Genomic DNA, 21,017 nt, shown 5'->3' with positions numbered 1-21,017 from the left:
ATATGCCCCAATAGTGCTCCTCTCCCCCATAGTGCCCCCAAATAATGCCCCATAGTGCCACTCTCTCCCATAATGTGCTAGTAAAAAAATGCCCCCTTAGTGCCACAATGCCCCCATAATGTGCCAATAAGAATAAAGGCCCCTTTAGAGCCCCACTTCCCCTTAGTGCCCCCAAATAATGCCCCTATAGTGGCACCAGATGCCCCATAGTGCCATTCTCCACTATAGTGCCCCCATAATGTGTCAATAAAAAAAAGCCCCTTTAGACACCCCAGATGCCCCCATAGTGCTCCTCTCCCCCATGGTGCCGCCCCATAATGTGCCAGTAAAAAATGCCCCTTCGAAGTGCCACCATATGCCCCAATAGTGCTCCACTCCTCCATAGTGCCGCCCTCCCCTATAGTGCCTCCCATAATGTGCCAGTAAAAAATGCCCCCTTAGTGCCACCAGATGCCATAATGCCCCCCATGTGCCAATAAAAAAAAGGCCCCTTTAGACCCCCCACTTCCCCATAGTGCCCCCAAATAATGCCCCTATAGTGCCACCAGATGCCCCATAGTGCCTGTTCTCCCCTATAGTGCCCCCCATAATGTGTTAAAAAAAGCCCCTTTAGAGCCCCCATAGTGCTCCTCTCCCCCATGGTGCCCCCCAAATAATGCCCCTATAGTGCCACCAGATGCCCCCTAGTGCCGTTCTCCCCTATAGTGCCCCCCATAATGTGTAAAAAAAAAAAGCCCCTTTAGAGCCCCCATACTGCTCCTCTCCCCCATGGTGCCCCCCAAATAATGCCCCTATAGTGCCACCAGAAGCCCCATAGTGCCGTTCTCCCCTATAGTGCCCCCCATAATGTGTAAAAATAAAAAGCCCCTTTAGAGCCCCCATAGTGCTCCTCTCCCCCATGGTGCCCCCCCAATAATGCCCCTATAGTGCCACCAGATGCCCCCTAGTGCCGTTCTCCCCTATAGTGCCCCCCATAATGTGTAAAAAAAAAAAAAACCCCTTTAGAGCCCCCATAGTGCTCATCTCCCCCATGGCCCCCCCATAATGTGCCAGTAACAAGTGCCACCCCAAAAAAAATGGGGCTGTAAGAATTGTCAGATGCCCCCATGGTGCTCCTCTCCCCCATGGTGCCCCCCCCCTTAATGTGCGAGTAAGAAGTGCCACCCCAAAAAAATGGGGCTGTAAGAATTGTCAGATGCCCCCATAGTGCCAGCTCCCCCCCTCCCAAAAAATAAATAAATAAATACACTGATACCTCCTTCAGCAGCGATGTGAAGCAGGCCTCTTCCGGCCTGTGTCCCTGCTGTGTGCTACCCGGTTCAGGCGGCGCGATGATGACGTCATCTCGCCGCCTGAGCCGGCCTCTGATAGGCTGCAGACATTAGTGCCTGCGGCCTATCAGAAGAACAGGGGAGGGACACACCTCTCCCTCCCCTGCCGCAGCACAGCACAGCCATCTGTATCGCTGTCCTGAGGACGGCGATACAAATGAATATGGAGATGAGCGCTTCCACAATGGAAGCGCTCATCTCCTACTGCCCCCCCCCCCGCTTCCGCAATTACATCCAGGGCCGCGCCGCCTGTGGTGATCGACGGTGCGGCACTGAAGGATAAAAAAAATTTATATATTGTCTTGTTGTTCTAGGGGGGCCAGACCCGCTGGACCCCCCTGTAGGTGCGCCACTGTTCAGGGGGGCTCTACTTGTATAAGTGTTTAATAGAGCAGGTTCTGTAGACATCTATGTGGAATCAGCTGACGACGGTGTAAAAGGTGCGCTTTTCTTGACGCTAACATCTACCTGTAAAGGCTCATACTTGAATTATTTGGTCAGTTTTGGTCCCGCGAGTGACTGCCCAAATAAGTGAAGTGTGCAGTGATTCTAAGAGCGACGCCTGTCATCTGCATGTCATACTGACTCACAGTATTGTTTCACTACCACAGCAGACCCCCTATATGCGTGTTACTGCAAGGCACAGTGGCACCAGATGCCCCATAGTGCCATTCTCCACTATAGTGCCCCCATAATGTGTCAATAAAAAAAAGCCCCTTTAGACACCCCAGATGCTCTCTGCAGCCCAGAAATAGCCGTTTTAAAGTGATTCGCTGGCCGAATCTAATTTTTGAAAAATGTGTTTATCTCTAGTAATGATTTTTTTATTTTTGTTTTGACATATTATTATTATTTTTTTTTTTATGTTATTACTTTCCTGTATATTAATGCATTATACTCAGTGTCACTGCAAGCTTAATGGGGTATTCTGGTTTCATGACATTGATAACCTATCATCAGGATATGTCATCAATATCAGACCAGTAGGAGTCTTAATTCCCGCCCCCCTGCCCACATCAATCCGATATCGATGATCTATCCTGATGAAGACCAGACAACCCCTTTAAGGTCCAAAATATAGATGATTTGATCCAGCATGTAGTAAAAGTAGTAAACTTTATTCAAATAAACATTCAAATATTCCTCCTGATAGAAGCAGATTCCATCGCTTACATGTTTCTACCCCTATATCCAGTCTTATCATAACTATGACTAAAGGTTATTATTAGAGATGAGCAAAGTTCTCTGAAATTGGATTCGCCCTCTTCGCTGAACTTTACAAAAAAAAAAAAAAACGCTTCATGACGAATTACTTTGTCACAAAGCACATTTCTTTGTAAATAGCAGATGCAATGACAGAGATCGGCGATTGTGCTGCCCACCCCCGTCATTGAACTCCTCATATTAACGCATATTAGTATTTGCTAACTTAAAAAAAAAAATTGTACTTAACTCATCCATTTGATCACAAAGAGGCCGCCGCTGCCATCTTGCTTGAAGATCCACGGTGAAATCTCACGCAGCATGTGATATGGTCATCAGGTTGACCGGCATGGTGACATCACCACACATGACATTTCGCTCAACAATAGTTATTATTTTATTATTTTTACTGCATGCAGGATGAAATTGGACTGGAGACATTTTGGACTAAGGACACTGTGACACAGAGTAAATGCTTTGCTTAGTTAAGACAACATATATGGCGAGTTGACTCGTTTTCCCTATTGCATTTGAGAGAAGGTACCTGTACACATTAGTCTAACTGGACTTTTCAGCTCCGAGCGATTTTCAATTTTTGTATTTTCATTTTTCACTACCTGCTCTCCTAGAGCTATAACTTTTTAATTTTTCCATGCACATAGCCATATGAGAGCTTGTTTTTTGTACTTTCTAATGGCAAAATGTAATATTGGATACAATGCAGGGGAAGCTAGAAAAAGTCCCAAATAAAAAACACAATTCCGCCAGTTTTATGGATTTTGTTTTTATGATGTTCCCTGTGCGGTAAAACTGATCTGTTACCTTCATTCTCCGGGTGAGTACAATTAATAGTTGTTGTTTTTTTTTATACCGAAATAAACAAATAAATGACCATATAACTTTTTTTTTATAATTATGTCTACAGAGCTGTGTTAGGGCTTATTATAATTATTTATACCATTTTGTAACAACTTTTTTGATGATTTTTTTGTTAATTTTTTGGGGGAGGAGAAGTGATGAAAAAATGGAGAATCATCCAGTTTGATTTTTTTTTATGACGGCATTCACTGTACAGGATAAATACGTTTATATTTTAATAGTTTAGGCATTTTGAGATGCAGTGATGCCTATGATATTTGTTTTTTAGAGTTCATTCTTATTATGGAAACGGGGGGTGATTTGGATATTTATATATTTTTTAAAATTAAAAAAAATAATTAGCCCCCCCCACTCAGCGAATCTGAACATGCGATCTTCAGATTTCTTCTGCTTTACATCACAATAAATTTCCATTGCAATGTACTGCCGATTTGCTTCTTCAGAGAGACCCAGGCTATTGCTGACAACAAATGGCTCCCTTGATCTCCATGCGGGGGAGCCGTTCGGGTCCCAGGAACACAGTGCTCCAGCGGAAAGAAGACGTAAGAAAGAAGAAGAAATAATGACCCATTAGGGGAGATTTATCAAAATTGGTGTAAAGAAAAACTGGCTTAGTTTCCCATAGCAACCAATCAGATTGATCAATTCAATTTCCAAAGGAGCTCTGAAAAAAAATGAAAGGTGGAATCTGATTGGCCGGCTATGGGCAACTAAGCCAGTTTTCCTTTACACCAGTGTTAATAAATCTCTCTCATTATCTCTGATGGCGGAGGATCGGGTATGTTGAAAGTCAGCTGACTCTGATCTGTTGTGTGTAACTAGCTATAGTCTGTGTTATTCTCTCTAATATGTGCTTATGGTAATTCTATCTCTGGAGAGGCAAGACATACACATCCATAGTCAGCAGCACACAGACATTTAGTAATGCATGTATATACATATATATATATATATATATATCAGCCCACATTTTGTTTTTGTTTAGTTTTTTTGTTTTTCTAGTTCGGGTTGATGTCTAAATGGTCCATTACAATTGAATGTACATTTTGTGTTATTCATAGAGGCCAGTATTGCTGTTTCTATTATGTTTCTTGGCTCTGTTGGTTCTTTGACTTTTGAATATTAACATTGTGCTAAATTCCCTTTTTACAGAGACATTGTGGTCTTTAGGATTGGGGGAAAAAAACTAAAACCCCCAGCTGGATGCTTTTTCTAGGAAAGCAGAACAGTTGCCCTTTAAATATATTCAATGCTTCATCTTACTTCCTATGGCATGCCTGTTACTGAGGGCTGATGTGAGACCTAAAAACGTTAGCAGTGTGAGCTTGCCAAGTTTCCGTCTCAGGCATTAAGCTGTGATCATGATTTTATTGCAGTTGAAGCTTTTGTAGAAGAAGGTAGTGATGACCGAACTCTAATTGCCACACACTAGGAGCATAAAGTTACTCTGTCCTTGCATAACATCACATTACTCTATCGATCAAATATGAGCTGTATACAATTACAGTTGTTGTACTTTTTACTGGTAAAAATTTGATCATAATACTCTTTGGGGTATTAAATGGGATGATGCTACATACCGTCATGCTCTGGCAAGTGAATGGCCGTAGGGAATCTGGAGCTGATGTCATTTTACATATGTCCTCCTAGCTGTGTTTTCTTTTCTAATCAAATACAGTACTGGAGTTTTATTATTTGAAGAAGAAAAAAACACTGGTAAAAGGCAATGCAGAGCTTAAAGGGGTTGTCCACAATCTGGATGGGTTTCGGACAGCCCCATTGAATGTGAATAATGTGGGGGGGAAAATTAACAATTTTTAGTCTTAAAGGGTTTTTTTCCAGTTTGGATCAACATCCTTTAAAATAATAATTTATGAAGGGAGCAGTCATTTTGTATTTTATTTTTACCTTTATTGCTCCTACCTCTCATTCTGGGCTTTGGTCACATGACCATGTCCATGCAGCTCTTTCTTATTTCCTGTGAGGTTACGTCCATGGGCGTGTCAGAGCAGCAACAGGGAGAGTGATAGGAGAGTCTGTAATTAGCTGGGTGGGAGGAGCTATAAACTAGCATGGGCGGTGCTGAAGCTGTGGCACAGGAAGGAGAAGTGCATCATGGGTTTGGTTGGATACAGCAACAGGAAGTCCAGGATGTAGACAAGCCAGAGTGAATTCTTTACATAGTTAAAATGGGTCAGTCCAAATTGAAAAAAACATGATGAAAGAAAACCAAAGTAAGCAACCACATGAACATATCTGTTAAACACAATTTGAATTCAAGAAACCCCCTTTAAAGGAACTCTATCATCTTGGAAGAGCCCTGCTGCAATAATAGTACACCTGAAGCCGAGCTCAGATCAGTCATTTTCCTCTCACTCTGGTTCCCCCACCGTGCTCCTGGTCATGCAATGCATTAAAAGGACTAGTTTTGGAGTCTATTATGGGTAAGCGCTCAGGAGTCCTCTCTACACATTACATGGCTGAAATACGCATAGAAGTGCCATTTAGAAAACAATTACTGATCTGAATTCAGCATCATGTGTACTATATTCATACATTGCTGTGGTTATTAGGTGACACCTACCAAAAATTGTAGCGGAAAAGTTCTGCTACAAAAACCGCTACAAAGTCCACATGTTACTACATGCAGTTTTTGCTGCAAAAAGGCCAGTAGACTTCACCCTCTCCATTGCAAAAGATTAAATCTGCCAGGGAGAACCGCAGCCTAAATTGACACTCTGGAGGTTTCAAATCCACACCACAGGTCAATTTCCGCTGTCGTTTTTGTACGCAGGTTTCTTATAATCTCATCTATTTTGCTGGTACTGTACAACACTGCGGATTTGATGCATGAAAATCTGTGATGGCAAATTCTGAGCTATTCAGTCACGTCTGAACCCAGCCATATCGTCCATTGAGATGTCACTAAACATGACCATGTCAACCAGTGGTTGCATCTGGTGGGCCATGTCACGACTGGCTTGCTTCCATAGTCATATGAAATACCAATATTTTATTGTAATATTGTATGAACACGACCATGACCATTCTGTTCTTTAGGATGCACAGACTTATTAGACTTACAAATAACTTACAAAGGTTCAAAACACAGAAAGTTCAAAACATCAAAGTTCTGTGTTCAGCACCAGGGACAACACATTGAACACTTCAAATAGCTGTGCATCACAGGGAACGTTCCCGGTTGTTGTTGAATATTTCTGTGTTGATAACTTTTGAACCACAAGAGATATTGCATATCTGATAGTTGCAGTCGATTTCTGAGAAACCTCTGGTCTTCTTTGATATGCTAGATGACCCCTTCCCGTTGGAAAAATTTGCCCTTGATCCAATATGGTGACTTTGAAGATGGCAGCCATGTTCCGGACATACAGTGCCTTGCAAAAGTATTCACCCCCTTGACTTTTTCTTGTGTTTTGGTGCCTCAAAACCTGGAGTTAACATGGATTGTTTGAGGATTTGCATCATTTAATTTGCACAAAATGCCCACAACTTTGAAGATGTTTTTTTTTTTTTTATTGTGAAGCAAACAACAAATAGGACAAAATAACAGAAAAAGACAATGTGCATAACCATTCACCCCCCTAAAGTCAATACTTTGTAGAGCCACCTTTTGCAGCAATCACAGCTCTAAGTCTCTATGAGCTTACCACATCTTACCACTGGGATTTGTGCCCATTCCTCTTTGCAAAACTGCTCCAGCTCCTTTAAGCTGGATGGTTTGCACTTGTGAACAGCAATCTTTATGTCTGACCACAGATTTTCTATTGGATTTAGATCTGGGCTTTGACTAGGCCATTCCAACACATTTACATGTTTCCCCTTAAACCACTCAAGTGTTGCTTTAGCAGTGTGTTTGGGGTCATTGTCCTGTTGGATGGTGAACCTCCGTCCTAGCCTCAATTCACGCGCAGAGTGCTACAGGTTGTGCTCAAGAATATCCCTGTATTTAGCACCATCCATCTTTGCCTCAACTCTGACCAGTTTCCCTGTCCCAGCTGCTGAAAATCATCCCCACAGCATGATGCTGCTACTGCCATGTTTCACTGTGGGGATGGTGTTTTTTGGGTGATGTGATGTGTTGGGTTTGCGCCAGCCATAGCATTTTCTTTGATGGCTGAAAAGTAAAATTTTAGTCTCCTCAGACCAGAGCACTTTCCTCCATACATTTCGGGAGTCTCCCACGTGCCTTTTTGAAAACTCACAACGTGCCTTTTTTTTTTTATCTGAAAGTAATGGCTGTCTTCTGGCCATTCTGCCATAAAGTCCAAATCTATGGAGCGTACGGCTTATTGTCGTCCTATGTACATATACAGTACTCCAGTCTCTGCTGTGGAACTCTGCAGCTCCTCCAGGGTTACCTTAGGTCTCTGTGCTGCCACTCTGAATAATGCCTTCCTTGCCCGGTCTGTGAGTTTTGGTTGGCGGCCATCACTTGGCAGGTTTGCTGTTGTGCCATGTTCTTTCCATTTGATTATGATAGATTTGATGGTGTTCCTGGGAATCATCAAAGATTTGGATATTTTTTTATAACCTAACCCTGACTTGTACTTCTCAACAACATTGTTACCTTACTTGTTTGGAGAGTTCCTTGGTCTTCATGGCAGTGTTTAGTTAGTGACGCCTCTTGCTTAGATGTTGTAGCCTCTGGGGCCTTTCAAAAAAGGTGTGCATATGTAATGACAGATCATGTGACACTTAGATTGCACACAGATGACATCATTTCACTAATTATGTGACTTCTGAAGGTAATTGGTTACACCAGAGCTTTTTATGGGCTTCCTAACAAAGGAGGTGAAAACATACGCACATGCCAATTTTCTGTTTTCTATTTCTAAACAATAGTTTTATTTATATATTTTTCTCATTTCACTTCACCAACTTAGACCATTGTGTTCTAATCCATCACATAAAATTCAGATTAACAAAACAAAATATGAAAAAAGTCAAGGGGGTGAATACTTTTGCAAGGCACTGTAGCCTAAAATATAGGCTCTGTTACCCATTAATTGCTGGGGTATTTCAGATATTTCATTTTTCCAATTGTCTCTGAAATAATAAAGTGTCCTGAGACTCTTGGCTCCTGTTTGCCTTATTTCTTCCTTAGTGTAAAGAACTGGAGAACTTTTAGAAAATTAACATATGTTACTATTAACAGATAATTTGGTTTCTGCATGATAAACTATAAATATATTCTCTGTATACCAGAAAATAACTCTTAATACATCACATTTTTATATAAACTAATGGTTCTAGGTTTTTTGGGGGTGGGGGCTCTGGCTGGAAATGATATCATGATATGTGATAGTAAAGTTAGAAGTACCCTTATTTTGTCTGCACAGTATTTTATTGTTAGGCAGGGAACTGTGCCTACCAAAAGTAACAAAACTGCCAGCTATGGGAAGTAGGTGCCAGCGTGGTTGATGAATCAAAGCATTGGGGGATCAGATATTCCCTAAGGCAGATATTTCATGGCAATGGCATGGAAAGAAGGCTTGGGTCCTCTCCATATTCTTTCACATGCAGATTTTGGAACAGATTTCACCCATTTCAATGCAACATCTGTGATACATTTTCAGCATGTTGTGGATTTTAATCCCATGTTATACGTATTTTTGCAACATATCTGTCATGTGTGAATATGACACTTTTATGGCTAATATTCCTATAACTATATCAAACTTTAAGCAAAAAAATATAACACTGACCGAGAAGGTGATTATAGGTTGGACCTGATACAGAATTGAATGCATTTCTTTGATAAAGCAAAATAAAGGGCTAGCCTTTTCTTTTATAAAGGTTAAAGTATGTATTTTTAGTACTGCGGGATTCAAAGCACAACTACAGGAATGCACTCATATGTAAAGCAAATATTGGGATAGTGATTTGCCCCAGGATTATAAAATACTCAGAGTGGAGCAGAGATGTTTTCTCTTACATGATGTAGGTGTGCAGATGTAAAAGTAGATACTGTACGTTACTGAAACAAATCTAACAATTCTGTACCATACGTTACCATAGCTTGCAGTATGATGTAGTATTCTTTTATGCACATTACTATATATTTTTATCAGTACTGTACGTTTTGTACATCTCCTTTGGAACCTAAAATATTATGATACAATTCTGGCCACTAGGGATTTGGAAAATTATTGCATATAGGTATACATTGAACTCTATAATTATTAAAGGGATTGTGTCACTTCTGCAAGTGGCATGTATCATGTAGAGGAAGTTATTACAAGGCCCGTATTAATGTATTGTTATTATCCATGTTGCTTGTTATTCCTTTGCTGGCTGGATTAATTTTTCTATCACATTATACACATCTGGTTTCCATGGTTACGACCACCCTGTAATCCATCAGCAGTGGCCATGCTTGCATACTATAGGAAAAAGTGCCAGCCTCTTTGGTGGTTGGGACCGTGGGAGCGCACATAGGCTGGAGCTGGATTGCAGGGTGGTGGTAACCATGGAAACGAGCAGTGTACAATGTGAGGGAAAAATGAATCCAGCCAGCAAAGGAGGCAACATGGACAATCACAATACATTAGTAAGTGCTTTGTATTCACTTTTTGCTACATAATAAATGCTATTTGCTGAAGTGACACAACCCCTTTACAGTATGCAGAATGTGAAAGGGTCAGCTCTGTATGTTGACCCTTGAGGGGAACCAGTCACCATAAAATACAGTGCTATCTGAAGGCAGTGAGTTATAGAGCTGAAAGAGCTGAGCAGTTTGATATATAGTTTTATAGGGAATCAGTATAACATGTATTTTATTCATTTAAATCCCAGCTCATTCTGAGATACGGAGTCACATCAGCGGTCCTAATCAGTGACTGACAGCTAAGGTGTATATGCGCACCTAAAAAGGGAAGCCCCTCACTCACTGATTAGGACCGCCAACCAGGGGTGCACCACCAATAAGGCCAGGTGAGGTGATCGCCCCAAGCAGTATCAGGCAGGGGCAAGAGGGGGGTAGCAGAAGGGCCATGGGCAATGAGCGCTTTCATTGTGGCCAAACGGTTAGGTTAAGGAATTGGCATGGGGGGGGGGGGGGCGCCGTTTCAGTTTTCACCTCAGGCAGCAGAAAGACTAGGTGCACACCTGCCGCCAACATGAATGCTAAGCTTAGAATGAACAAGATTAATCCAATACGAGTTATACTAAATCTTTACAGTTATGATTACAGTTAACGTCATTGGGGCAGTTTCATGCACCAAAATAAAGCTCATTTCAGATGCATATCTTAAAGGACCTTCTCCTATATCCAGAACAGGCCCCTACAGTGAATAAGAGCACTGCTCAAGCGTGGCTACTTTCCAATTACTTCTATGGGAGTTTGAGCCATCCCAGGGGGATGAATGGAGATGTGGCTGTGCATGCACGGTGCACCCTCCATTTACTTCTATAGGAGTTCTGAAAATAGCTGAGTAAGCCCTGTTGGCTATTTTCAGAACTCCTATAGAAGTGAATGGTGAGCATGTGCACATGAGCGGTGCACTCTCATTCACTTTCGGGGGGCTCGTTCTATAGATAGGAGTGGGTCATGTGACATTTATGGTATACCCTAGCTATATGCTATGATTAAGAACATACATCAAACTGTTTGAAACACAGGACTGTCTCTCTGGCTAGGCATCTTGTATATGTGATATTTATAAAAGTGTGACGATAAAAGGAAAGATTTTTTAACAGTGCTCGAGAATATAGCCCTTTTTTCCTTCGATTGAAATATCCTAGCGATATGCCACCAATGTATGAGATGACACAACCCCTTTAACCACTCCCATACAAGTAAGCTCTGTCTAGTAATGGCTGCAGCCAGGCACCATTTTTTTCTTGAACAGACAGTATTAGAGGAATTTGGGGCTCTGTATCTCTATCAATATGGTTCTCCAACCACTATAAAAATATAATATGAAATGAACGATCGGAAAATATCGGATCTAAAAAGAACGTATGGGGAGCTATAACATGAGCAGAATTTTTAAAGTCTGTTTTGCAAGGGTCTGCATTGTCGAAATTTCCACCAAACATCTCATACATTTTGATAATTTGGTGTATCTTAAAAGAAGAGCTCCCACAAAAAATGTTAATCTCTGGCCTGCTAGAAAGGTACATCTGTAATCTGTAGTGAATGTTATCTTCTTACCAGTGACTGTATTTGCGAGTTATCACCTCCCTTCTGCTTCTTGGCTGTGTCATGTCATCAACAAACAGACTTTCCAAATAACACAGCATCTTAAGTGTGGACAGGAAGTCAGTTTCTCTATCTATTCCTATGGGAGCCTCAATGTCAGTCTCATAGGAATGAATAGAGAAGTAACTGACTTCCTTTCCTGTGTCAGTCGGAGATCAGAGAGTTGGTCACATGACACAGCTGAGGATCAGAATGGAGGTTTTAACTCACAAATACAGTCACTGGTAAGAAGATTACCTTTACTGCAATGTACATCATGCACCTTTCTAGCAGGTCAGAGAAGAACACTTGAACAGTCTTTAGATGTTACTCCACTTTCTATTTCACTCCTTTACTGGAGTAAGATTGACACAATTTTTCGGACTTTTCAAAAAGTCACAGGAAATTTGGCCCTGCTTTACAGGCTCACCATGGCCTTTTTCCTGAACTGGAATGAGTTGTGTACAAAAATGCATAACGTCACAAAAGTTGGGTAACTTGAAAATAGATTGTATTACTTATCATAGAGAGGTCTTGAGTTAGAACTTGTCCAGAGCTGCTCTCAAAGTTGTGCTGGTTGCCACCAGAAAGAGTGAATAAGCTTCTGTATTACAGGAAAGCAGTTATATGATCTTTTTCAGATTACTGTACAGTGCTTCCTGTAGACACTATATTGGAGCTATAGTAGAGAATGCTGGGAGATTTCAGTTCTCAGGTCACTGGATGCATTTCTCCAGTAGAATACAGGCTGTAACTCAGGACCAGCACAAGATGCAGTAAGTAATATACTAAAGTTACTCAGCTTTTTATGCAAGTAATATATACTGAAAAATTGCCTGCTTGATTTAAACATACTATACAAACATAAAGTGGCGCCAACAAGCCTATTCAGCTTGTACTAAGATGGAGACGCTGATTACATAGCAAAAATCACCAAACAAAAAAATTGCACACATTGGTTTGTGCAAAAAAATGTGTGATTTTTTGTGATTTTAAGCTGCAAAGTGAGTGGAAATGGGGGCGTTGTTAACTATGTCAAATAGGTGAATGCCAAATGTATCAAATGACTATTTAAAAAGTCTCAATAAAAGCGCAATTTCACACCAGTAGGGGATGGCATAAAATAACTGGAGCAACATCTCTAGACAAAAGTGTTATGTGTAAAGATACGCCAAATGAATCAAATAACATACAAAGGTAGACAGACTCAAGATGAACTGACTTCATAATCAATTCCTCCCAAGATGTTACAGTATATGGGTATAAGTATGTGAGTGTATATATATATATATATATATATATATATCCATAACAAAAGGTCAGGCAGCACTCCTTAATATGCAGCTGAAGCTGTAGCGGTGCCCGCAGTGATCCCTCGATCCAGGACCAGCAATGTAACACAGAAAAAACTGCGGCACTCCTTGAAGTAGAAAAATGTGCAATTTATTCACACATGTCAGCAGAGACAACGTTTCGGTTCTCTCCCAGAACCTTTTTCAAGTCACTTGACTTGAAAAAGGTTCTGGGAGAGAACCGAAACGTTGTCTCTGCTGACATGTGTGAATAAATTGCACATTTTTCTACTTCAAGGAGTGCCGCAGTTTTTTCTGTGTTATATATATATATATATATATATATATCTGAGTGTATGTGTGTATGTATGTCCACTAAAGGAATCCACACCGTCATATTTACAATCACAATATTTGGCACACGGGTACATCAGGTGTCCAGGAAGGTTTTAGACTGGGTCTCAGCTCTCTAACACGTACCATTCCTGAGATTTTTCCCAAATATACATTAGCCAATAGAAGCCTGGTCACATGACCCTTATCAGCCAATAGAAGCTTGCAGGTCCTTAGCCTCCACATACACAGTTTTACTCCAGGTTTCCATAACAGCCCAGCCATTTTTCTTCACTGCTATAGGTGAGCTTTAAAGGAAATATGTCACCAGGATAATCGCTATTGAAGTAAAGCCATGGCCTAATAGCACTTAGCACATTATTTCAATATGTGCCTTTGTTTTAGCAATAGATGTTTTCTATCTTCTGAAAATCCAGTTTATTTGGTATGCAAATGAGCCTGTAAGGTGCCCAGAGGGAAGGAGCCCAGGCACGCCTCCTGCCACAATGTGTCCACCTACCCCTCCTACATCACATTCAAGCTATAACTCTGCCCCCCTTTTCCCTGCTCCCAGCCTGAGGGCATGCCTGGGCTCCTTCCTGCAAGAGTGACGCCCCTCTGGGCACCTTACTGGCCCATTTGCATACCAAATAAACTGGATTTTAAGAAGCTCTGTTGCTGAAACAAAGGCACATCTGGTCACAGATTTCTTTTAAAGCAGCAGGGCGCCATGGATGACACTGTTAAGGGAGCGGAGTGCTTTGGAGGTCACAGTTCAGGGGGCAGGTAGGGTGGCCATTCAGGCCACCTTCAAAAGACTGACTTAAAAACCCCACCCCCCAGGTCCTGCTAAGACACGCCCCTGACCTGTTTAGGCCACGCCTTCTCTCCTTCTGCAGCCGGCTGGGATTGAAAAAATTAAGGTAAAAATCAACTTCTGTCAGCTGCAGGGGTGGGAGGGTCGGTGACTTTCTCCCTGCAGGTCACGATCAGACAGCACAGTGCTGCTGTCCGAAAGGGAGCTGTTCAAAAGGAAATCCCTGAGTCTGTCCAGGCCCTGCGCCGGACGGAGGACAGGAGTCTAAAAGCCGGACTTTTCTGCCTAAAACCGGTCCCCTGGCCACCCTAGGGGCAGGCTGCTGTGGAGGTCACAATTAAGGGGACGGTCTGCTATGGAGGTCAGTGTTAAGGGGCAAATTGTTGTAGAGGCCACTGTTAAGGAGGCGGGGTGTTGTGGAAATCACTGCTAAGGAGACAGGGTATTGTGGAGGTCACTAATAAAGGGACCGCCGCTGTGCAGGTCACTATTAAAGGGGCAGGTCGCTATGGAGGTCGCTGTTAAGGGGACAGGATGCTGTGGAGGTCACTGTTAAAGGGGCGGGCGCCGTGGAGGTCTCTGTTAAGGGGGCAGGGAACGGTGTAGGTCACAGTTAAGGGGATGGTCCGCTATGGAGGCCAGTTTTAAGGGGATTTATTAGTGAGAGGTCAATGTTAAGGGGGCGGGGTGTTGTGGAGGTCAAATTTTAAGAGAACGGAGCTCTGTGGAGGTTACTGTTAAGGAGCGGGTTATTGTGTAAATCACTGTTAAAGGGGAGGATGCTGTGGATGCTACTGTTAAGGGGGCAGACCGCTGTGGAGGTAAATGTTAAAGGGTTGGGCACTGTGGAGGTCACTGTTAAAGGGGCAGTGGGGTACTGTGAGGTCACTGTTAGGGCAGTGGGTACTGTGAGGTCACTGTTAGGGCAGTGGGTACTGTGAGGTCACTTTTAAGGCAGCAGGTACTGTGAGGTCACTGTTAGGGCAGCGGGTACTGTCAGGTCACTGTTAAGTGACCATGTTACTGTGGCAGTCACTGTTAAAGAGGCAGTAGCTGGGGAGGTCTCTGTTACGGGGGCCAGGAATGGTGGAGGTCACAGTTAAGGGGACTGTAAACACTTGTCAGTGTTAAGGGGCGGGTGCTGTAGAGAACACTGTTACAGGGGCGGGCCCCTGTCGACGTCACTGTCAAGGGGGCAGGCTGCTGTGGAACTCACTGTTAAAGGGGCAGGCTGCTGTGAAGGTGAAAGTTAAGGGGTGGGCTGCTGTGGAGGTCCCATTTTAAGGAGACGGGGCACTGTGGGGGGTAAGTGTTAAGGGATGGGGGCTGTGGATGTCACTGTTAAGGGGGCGGGGTGCTATGGAACTCACTGTTAAAGGGGCAGGCTGCTGTGAAGGTCAAAGTTAAGGGGTGGGCTGCTGTGGAGGTCCCATTTTAAGGAGACGGGGCACTGTGGGGGGGGGGGCAGTGTTAAGGGATGGGGGGCTCTGGAGGTATCTGTTATAGTGGATACTGTCGATATCTTTTAACGACACACACAAACATGAAATGAAATAGATGAAATATACTCGAGTGAAGCCAGGTCCTTCAGCTCTCTCTCTCTCTCTCTCTCTCAATATATATATATATATATATATATATATATATATACAGTATATAATATATAAATATCAAAATAAGATGCAGTGCATTCCTTTTTTCTAGTGAACCATTTAAACATAACCTATAATGTCCATAAGTCTGAAGATTCTAATTAAAGGGGTTGTTCCCTCCCGGGCTTCTTTTGGGTGGCTCCCCCTTCCCCCACACCCCATGTGGCCAGACCTAAGTATGCTTACCTCCACAGGCTAGTTTCACATATGTGCTAAAGGTATCCAGCAACTGGATATTGCCTTTGACTGCCAGAGCCCATTAGCTATATTGGGATCTGGCAGGGATCCTGCTAGTTTCTGACACTGTCCAAAACCAGCCGCTCATGCCAGAAACGGGCCAAATCCCTGCTGAATCCCATTGTCATTAATGGGCTCCAGCAGTGCACGGCATTATCCCGCTATGCTGAATGCAGTAAGGGTACCTGCACTTGTGAACTTATTTGATGCAGATTTTCCACATGCAGATTTTATTTCTCATACACTGGAAACATATTCACTTTTAAAAGTGATCCATTCAATTTAGTAAAAGAAAGGAGTGATTTCTTGAGATTGATGCGTTAAAGGTATGGCCACAAGGTGGCGGATTTTCCATAGCGGGATTTCTACTGCAAATTCACTGCATTTCCACAGGAAAATCCACACTGAATCTGCGGCAAAGTTCACATGTTATATATACAGTTTGTGTTGTTGATTTTCCGCAGATTTAGAGGGAACCATTTTTATATATTGCTTCCAGTTGCTAAAATCAATAATGAATATATAACATTATAATTATTTTACGGATAATAATATATTAGCATATTAAATTATTATAGCAGATGAGGGAGTAGGTGGTTGTCACCTGTATGTTAAGGAATTACCATTCTCCCAACACCCACCAAACCAGAAACCCAATGTCAGTGTGTTTAACGTTGTAGGTTCTCAACCCATGGAATCTCCATGACCATGATTATACGAAAACGGAATCCATGTGCCTCAGATCACAGTGCCAAGACATCCCCCTGTGCTGAGGGAGCTGCAGTACCATGAGTAATTTTTGATTAGGCCTCTCCAAGAAACTTCCTGCCTTGGCTGAAAGGAACTTAGCGTGGGAAAGTGCCATTTTTATTACTGTGCAGAGTTTAGTCAGGGAGTCTGGGCAAGCCATGAACTGAGATCTCTTTGGCTGTAAATGTTCTGAGGACGGTATAGCTGGCACCATACTGCAGACATTGTGGACAGTATTTGGAGTGAGGTTGGTAATTTGGATAAAAATGTTTGAGGAGCATTGTAACTAGAAGCATTTTCTGGGCACTGTGTCTGGTGGTGTGCTGGAGACCTTGTTGCTGGCAGTCTAATGAGGAATATCTGGTGGCATAGTGGTTGACAATTATAGGGGTTTTGTGGCTTTTATGATGACATTTTAGCTGGCAGTATTGGGACACCGTGACAGGAACACTGGAATTGGAAGTATTCTGGGAGTACTGTGACAGGAGATGTTATTGGGTAATTGTGGCTGACTATGCTTTATCAGGGCATTGTGGGTGAGAATGTTATGGGGGCTGTGTGGACTGGCACTGTTGCAGAAGCACCATGGGTTCTAATTTGCCTCTTAAATGAGGTTTTCAAGTACTATATCTCCTTGAGAAGAGTGCCTTAATCGGTGTGAAGAGACTTATAGGCCATACAAGCTCCTCTGGAATTCTGGGAAGAAAGGAAGCTTGCTAAGGGCTCATTTGCATCCCTTTCTTCTCAAGATTACAAAAATATGGCTACTTTATTCCAAAAACATTGATTGTGTCTGGAATTGAGTCTCAGCCCCACTGAAGTGAATGGGTCTGAACTGCAGTGCCCCACAGCGCCTGTGGAGCGGTGTACTGTTTTTGGAATGTACTTATGAATCGAGAACAACCTCGTTAAGGGCACATTCACACGCCCTGTTTAGCGGTCTGCAAATTGCGGACCTGCAAAACACGGATGCCGCCCGCGTGCATTCCGCAATTTGCAGAACAGGCAGCCCATTATAGAAATGCCTATTCTTGTCCATGATTGCGGAGAAGAAAAGGACATGCTCTATATTTTTGCGGGGCTGCGGAACAGAACAATGGATGTGGACAGCACAGGGTGTGCTGTCCGCATCTTTTGTGGCCCTATTGAAATAAATGGGTCCGCACCCGTTCCGCATAATTGCGGAACGGATGCGAAACCATTCATACGATCGTCTGAATGAGCCGTAACCATGAGGCTAAGAAGTAAATTGGTGTCCTAATTGCATGAAGCCGGTGGCAGTAGTTAATAAGTAGCACGGCACTACTACACCCAGCACAGTTTAAAATGCCACCAAATCTAAGTGTTGTACACAGTGATCTCACGGCTAAGGGCTTCTGCACATGGCTGTAAGTGTTTTGTGGTCTGCAAATCGTGGATCCTCAAAACTATTTTACCGGACATGCCAGCATTTTTTTTACTTCTGCAGAAATGTTCTATCCTTGTCTGCAAAACGATCAAGAATAAGACATGTTCTATTTTTTTGCGTGCCCGCGGAACGGACATACGGGTGTGGACAGCACACACATTATTTGCAAATCAGACACAGACCAAAAATATGGCCGTGTGAATGGAGTGAATGGAGTTTTATTTCAGTATATTCTGCCCTGGGTAGCTACGACTGGGTGTGGACACACGACTGACACAGTGGGTGAGATGGTAAACTAGTTTACTAGGTATTCTGTGATAGGCATGAAATGTATAACTAATTTCAGCGCCAAGACCGAAAATTTTCCCTTGTGGGTTCTGTGCAAATAAAGCTGAGTTCACATCAGCGTTCAGCCTTTCCGTTCTCCTGCTCCGTTATAGGCACATAATGGAGTCAAACTGAGCCTACGGCCCCATAGACTATAATGGGGTACATTAGGTTTCCACTCAGAGGAAGATTTTTGAAGTGGAGACAAAAGTCCTTCATGCAAGACCTCTGAGTGGAAACCTAACAGACCTCATTATAGTCTATGGGGTATGCAGGTTCCATTCGGCACTTTCCGTTTGTCAGATCCGTTCAGGGCTCTCACAAGCGGTCCAAAACGGATCAGTTTTGCCCTAATGCATTCTGAATGGAAAATGATCCACTCAGAATGCATCAGTTCAGTCTCCATTCCGCTTTAGAGACGGACACTAAAACTGAGCCAAACTGATCCGTCCTGGCACACAATGTAAGTCACAATCTGGCACAATAGAAAACGGATCCGTCCTCCATTGACTTTCAATGGAGTTCATGACGGATCCGTCTTGGCTATGTTACAGATAATACAAACGGATCCGTTCATGACGGATGCATGCGGTTGTATTAGTGTAACGGATCCGTTTTTGCAGATCCATGATGGATCTGCCCAAAACGGGAGTGTGAAAGTAGCCTAATGTGCCAAATCCGTTCTTCTGCCCCTATAATGGAGCAGAAGAACAGAAAGGCTTAGGGCTGTTTAACACGAGCGGATGCCGTGCGTGGCATCCGCTCCGTGACTGACAGCCAAGACCCGATGCAGACTGCAGAGGCACGGAGCATTAACATGACTGATAATGCTCCGTGCCTCTGCAGTCTGCATCGGGTCTTGGCTGTCATTCACGGAGCGGATGCCACGCACGGCATCCGCTCGTGTGAAACAGCCCTTAGGGTAGGTTCACGTCTGCGTTCTGGATTCCGTTATGGCTTTCTGTTATAAAATGGTTATAACGGAAAATACCGGAATCCATAAGACAGAAGGACGGATCCGTTCTGCAGCCCATAGACTTGTATTATGACGGAATGCAAAACGGAAGCCTTTAAAAGGCGTTCCGTTTTGCTTTCCATCTTAATAGAAGTCTATGGGGAAGCATAACGGATCCTTCTGGTTTCCGTTATGCAGAACGGACAAAAAAAGTCAACTTTGTTTTCCGTCTTGCATAATGGGGCACAGACGGATCCGTTATGATTCCCCATAGACTTCTATTTAGACGGATCAAAACGGAATGCCTCTTAAAGGCTTCCGTTTTGACTTCCATCTTATGGATTCCGTTATTTTCCGTCATAACCATTTTATCATGGAAAGCCATAACGGACTCTAGAACGCAGATGTGAACCCACCCTTATCTTATTATCAGCACCAAGACCGAAAATTTTCCTTGTGGGTTCTGTGCAAATAAAACTGTATTTTAGTTCATATGAGTTAAAAACTACTTTATTTATGCAAAACTGGATCGATTTTTTAATTATTATTGTTATGATACTGTCCTGTCCATCCGGCACTGCAATGGGGACTGAGCTGGCTGTGATTCCACGGATGGCCTTTAGGGGGAGCTCTTCTATTCCGTCTTCTAGTTCCGTGCCTGCTCCTGATTTCCCTCACTCCTCTTCATTCTGTCTGTTGGGCTGTGGGATTACAACAATGTGGATGCAGTGCGGAAGGCAGCGGTACTTGTGCGACTTCTTACTCTGAGGAACAGCACCCTAGAAGACCACAATGTTTGGGGAGTCGGTGTTCTGTGACCGGAGGCTGTGCTACGCTGTAAGTGATGGCCAGGGTGCTGCTGTCTGTGTGGGTGCAGCATGTGGGTGCTGCAGGCTTAGGTGTGTGCAGTGCAGGGCACCTCACTGTATCTTGTGCTGACACTTTACACTTTTTTGTAGCCTTGGTTTATAGTGAGATTAAAAAATGCATCCAACTTTTGCCATAAATGTCCAGTCTGCATGGTGTTAGGAGAGGGACCTGCGTTTCTATTTTATGCATTCCGTGTGTGTGTTCAGCGCCTGCTTCTTTGTATTACTTTTCATATAAAACAGCCCATGGCCTTTTTTGGAAGCATGAGGTGACGCTCCTAGGGTTACAGTACAGAGTCGGTTGTAATAGGACTCTCAGCAGGATGTGTGTGAGGACTGATAGACAACATCTGCTCTGCCTAGAAGGCGTCTCAATCTGAAGAACTTCTGGGGAGGTGGGGTTGATTTATAGCATTCTCACTGTTGGAGGATGGGGGGTGATGGCCAAGATCTAATTTGTCCAATTTTCAGTGGCTTAAAGGGTTCTTTCCAGGTTGTATTCGAAGAACTCAGGAACCTGTTGCAACTAGAAAGAGTTAAGTTTTTTCTTAAGACAACTTCTGCCCCCCTTCCATGGTGACCTAACATGATGTGTGGTCCTTGGATGATGAGGGCGCAATACCTTAACTGGGACTGAGTAGGACCAGCGGTGAGGAGCAAAAGAAAAAGTTGGGTGCTAAATATATTACAAAGTCTGTCATAGTTTTTGTGGGCACTAGTGAAAAATTTTGGAAAATGTCTGCCTACAAGTCAACAACGCC

General features: G+C 43.1%; 1 protein-coding gene across 2 annotated transcripts in view; it reads left to right on the top strand.

Annotated features, from left to right (window-relative positions):
• Window positions 1-21,017, top strand: part of ARHGAP6 (Rho GTPase activating protein 6) — a 633,174-nt gene that overhangs the window by 368,816 nt on the left and 243,341 nt on the right. The window contains exon 1 of one of the 2 annotated variants that reach the window (XM_044287028.1): window positions 20,097-20,224. The exons of the other annotated variant lie outside the window; for it this stretch is intronic. Within the exon in view, the coding sequence (XP_044142963.1) occupies window positions 20,180-20,224 (45 nt within the window). The 5' untranslated portion in view covers window positions 20,097-20,179. Of the gene's footprint in view, window positions 1-20,096; window positions 20,225-21,017 lie in introns of those variants that run through there. 2 annotated transcript variants of the gene reach the window in all.

This window comes from Bufo gargarizans, chromosome 3 (assembly GCF_014858855.1).
Source record: "Bufo gargarizans isolate SCDJY-AF-19 chromosome 3, ASM1485885v1, whole genome shotgun sequence".
NCBI classification, from domain to species: Eukaryota; Metazoa; Chordata; class Amphibia; order Anura; family Bufonidae; genus Bufo; species Bufo gargarizans.
This window is presented reverse-complemented; position numbering and strand designations above follow the sequence as displayed.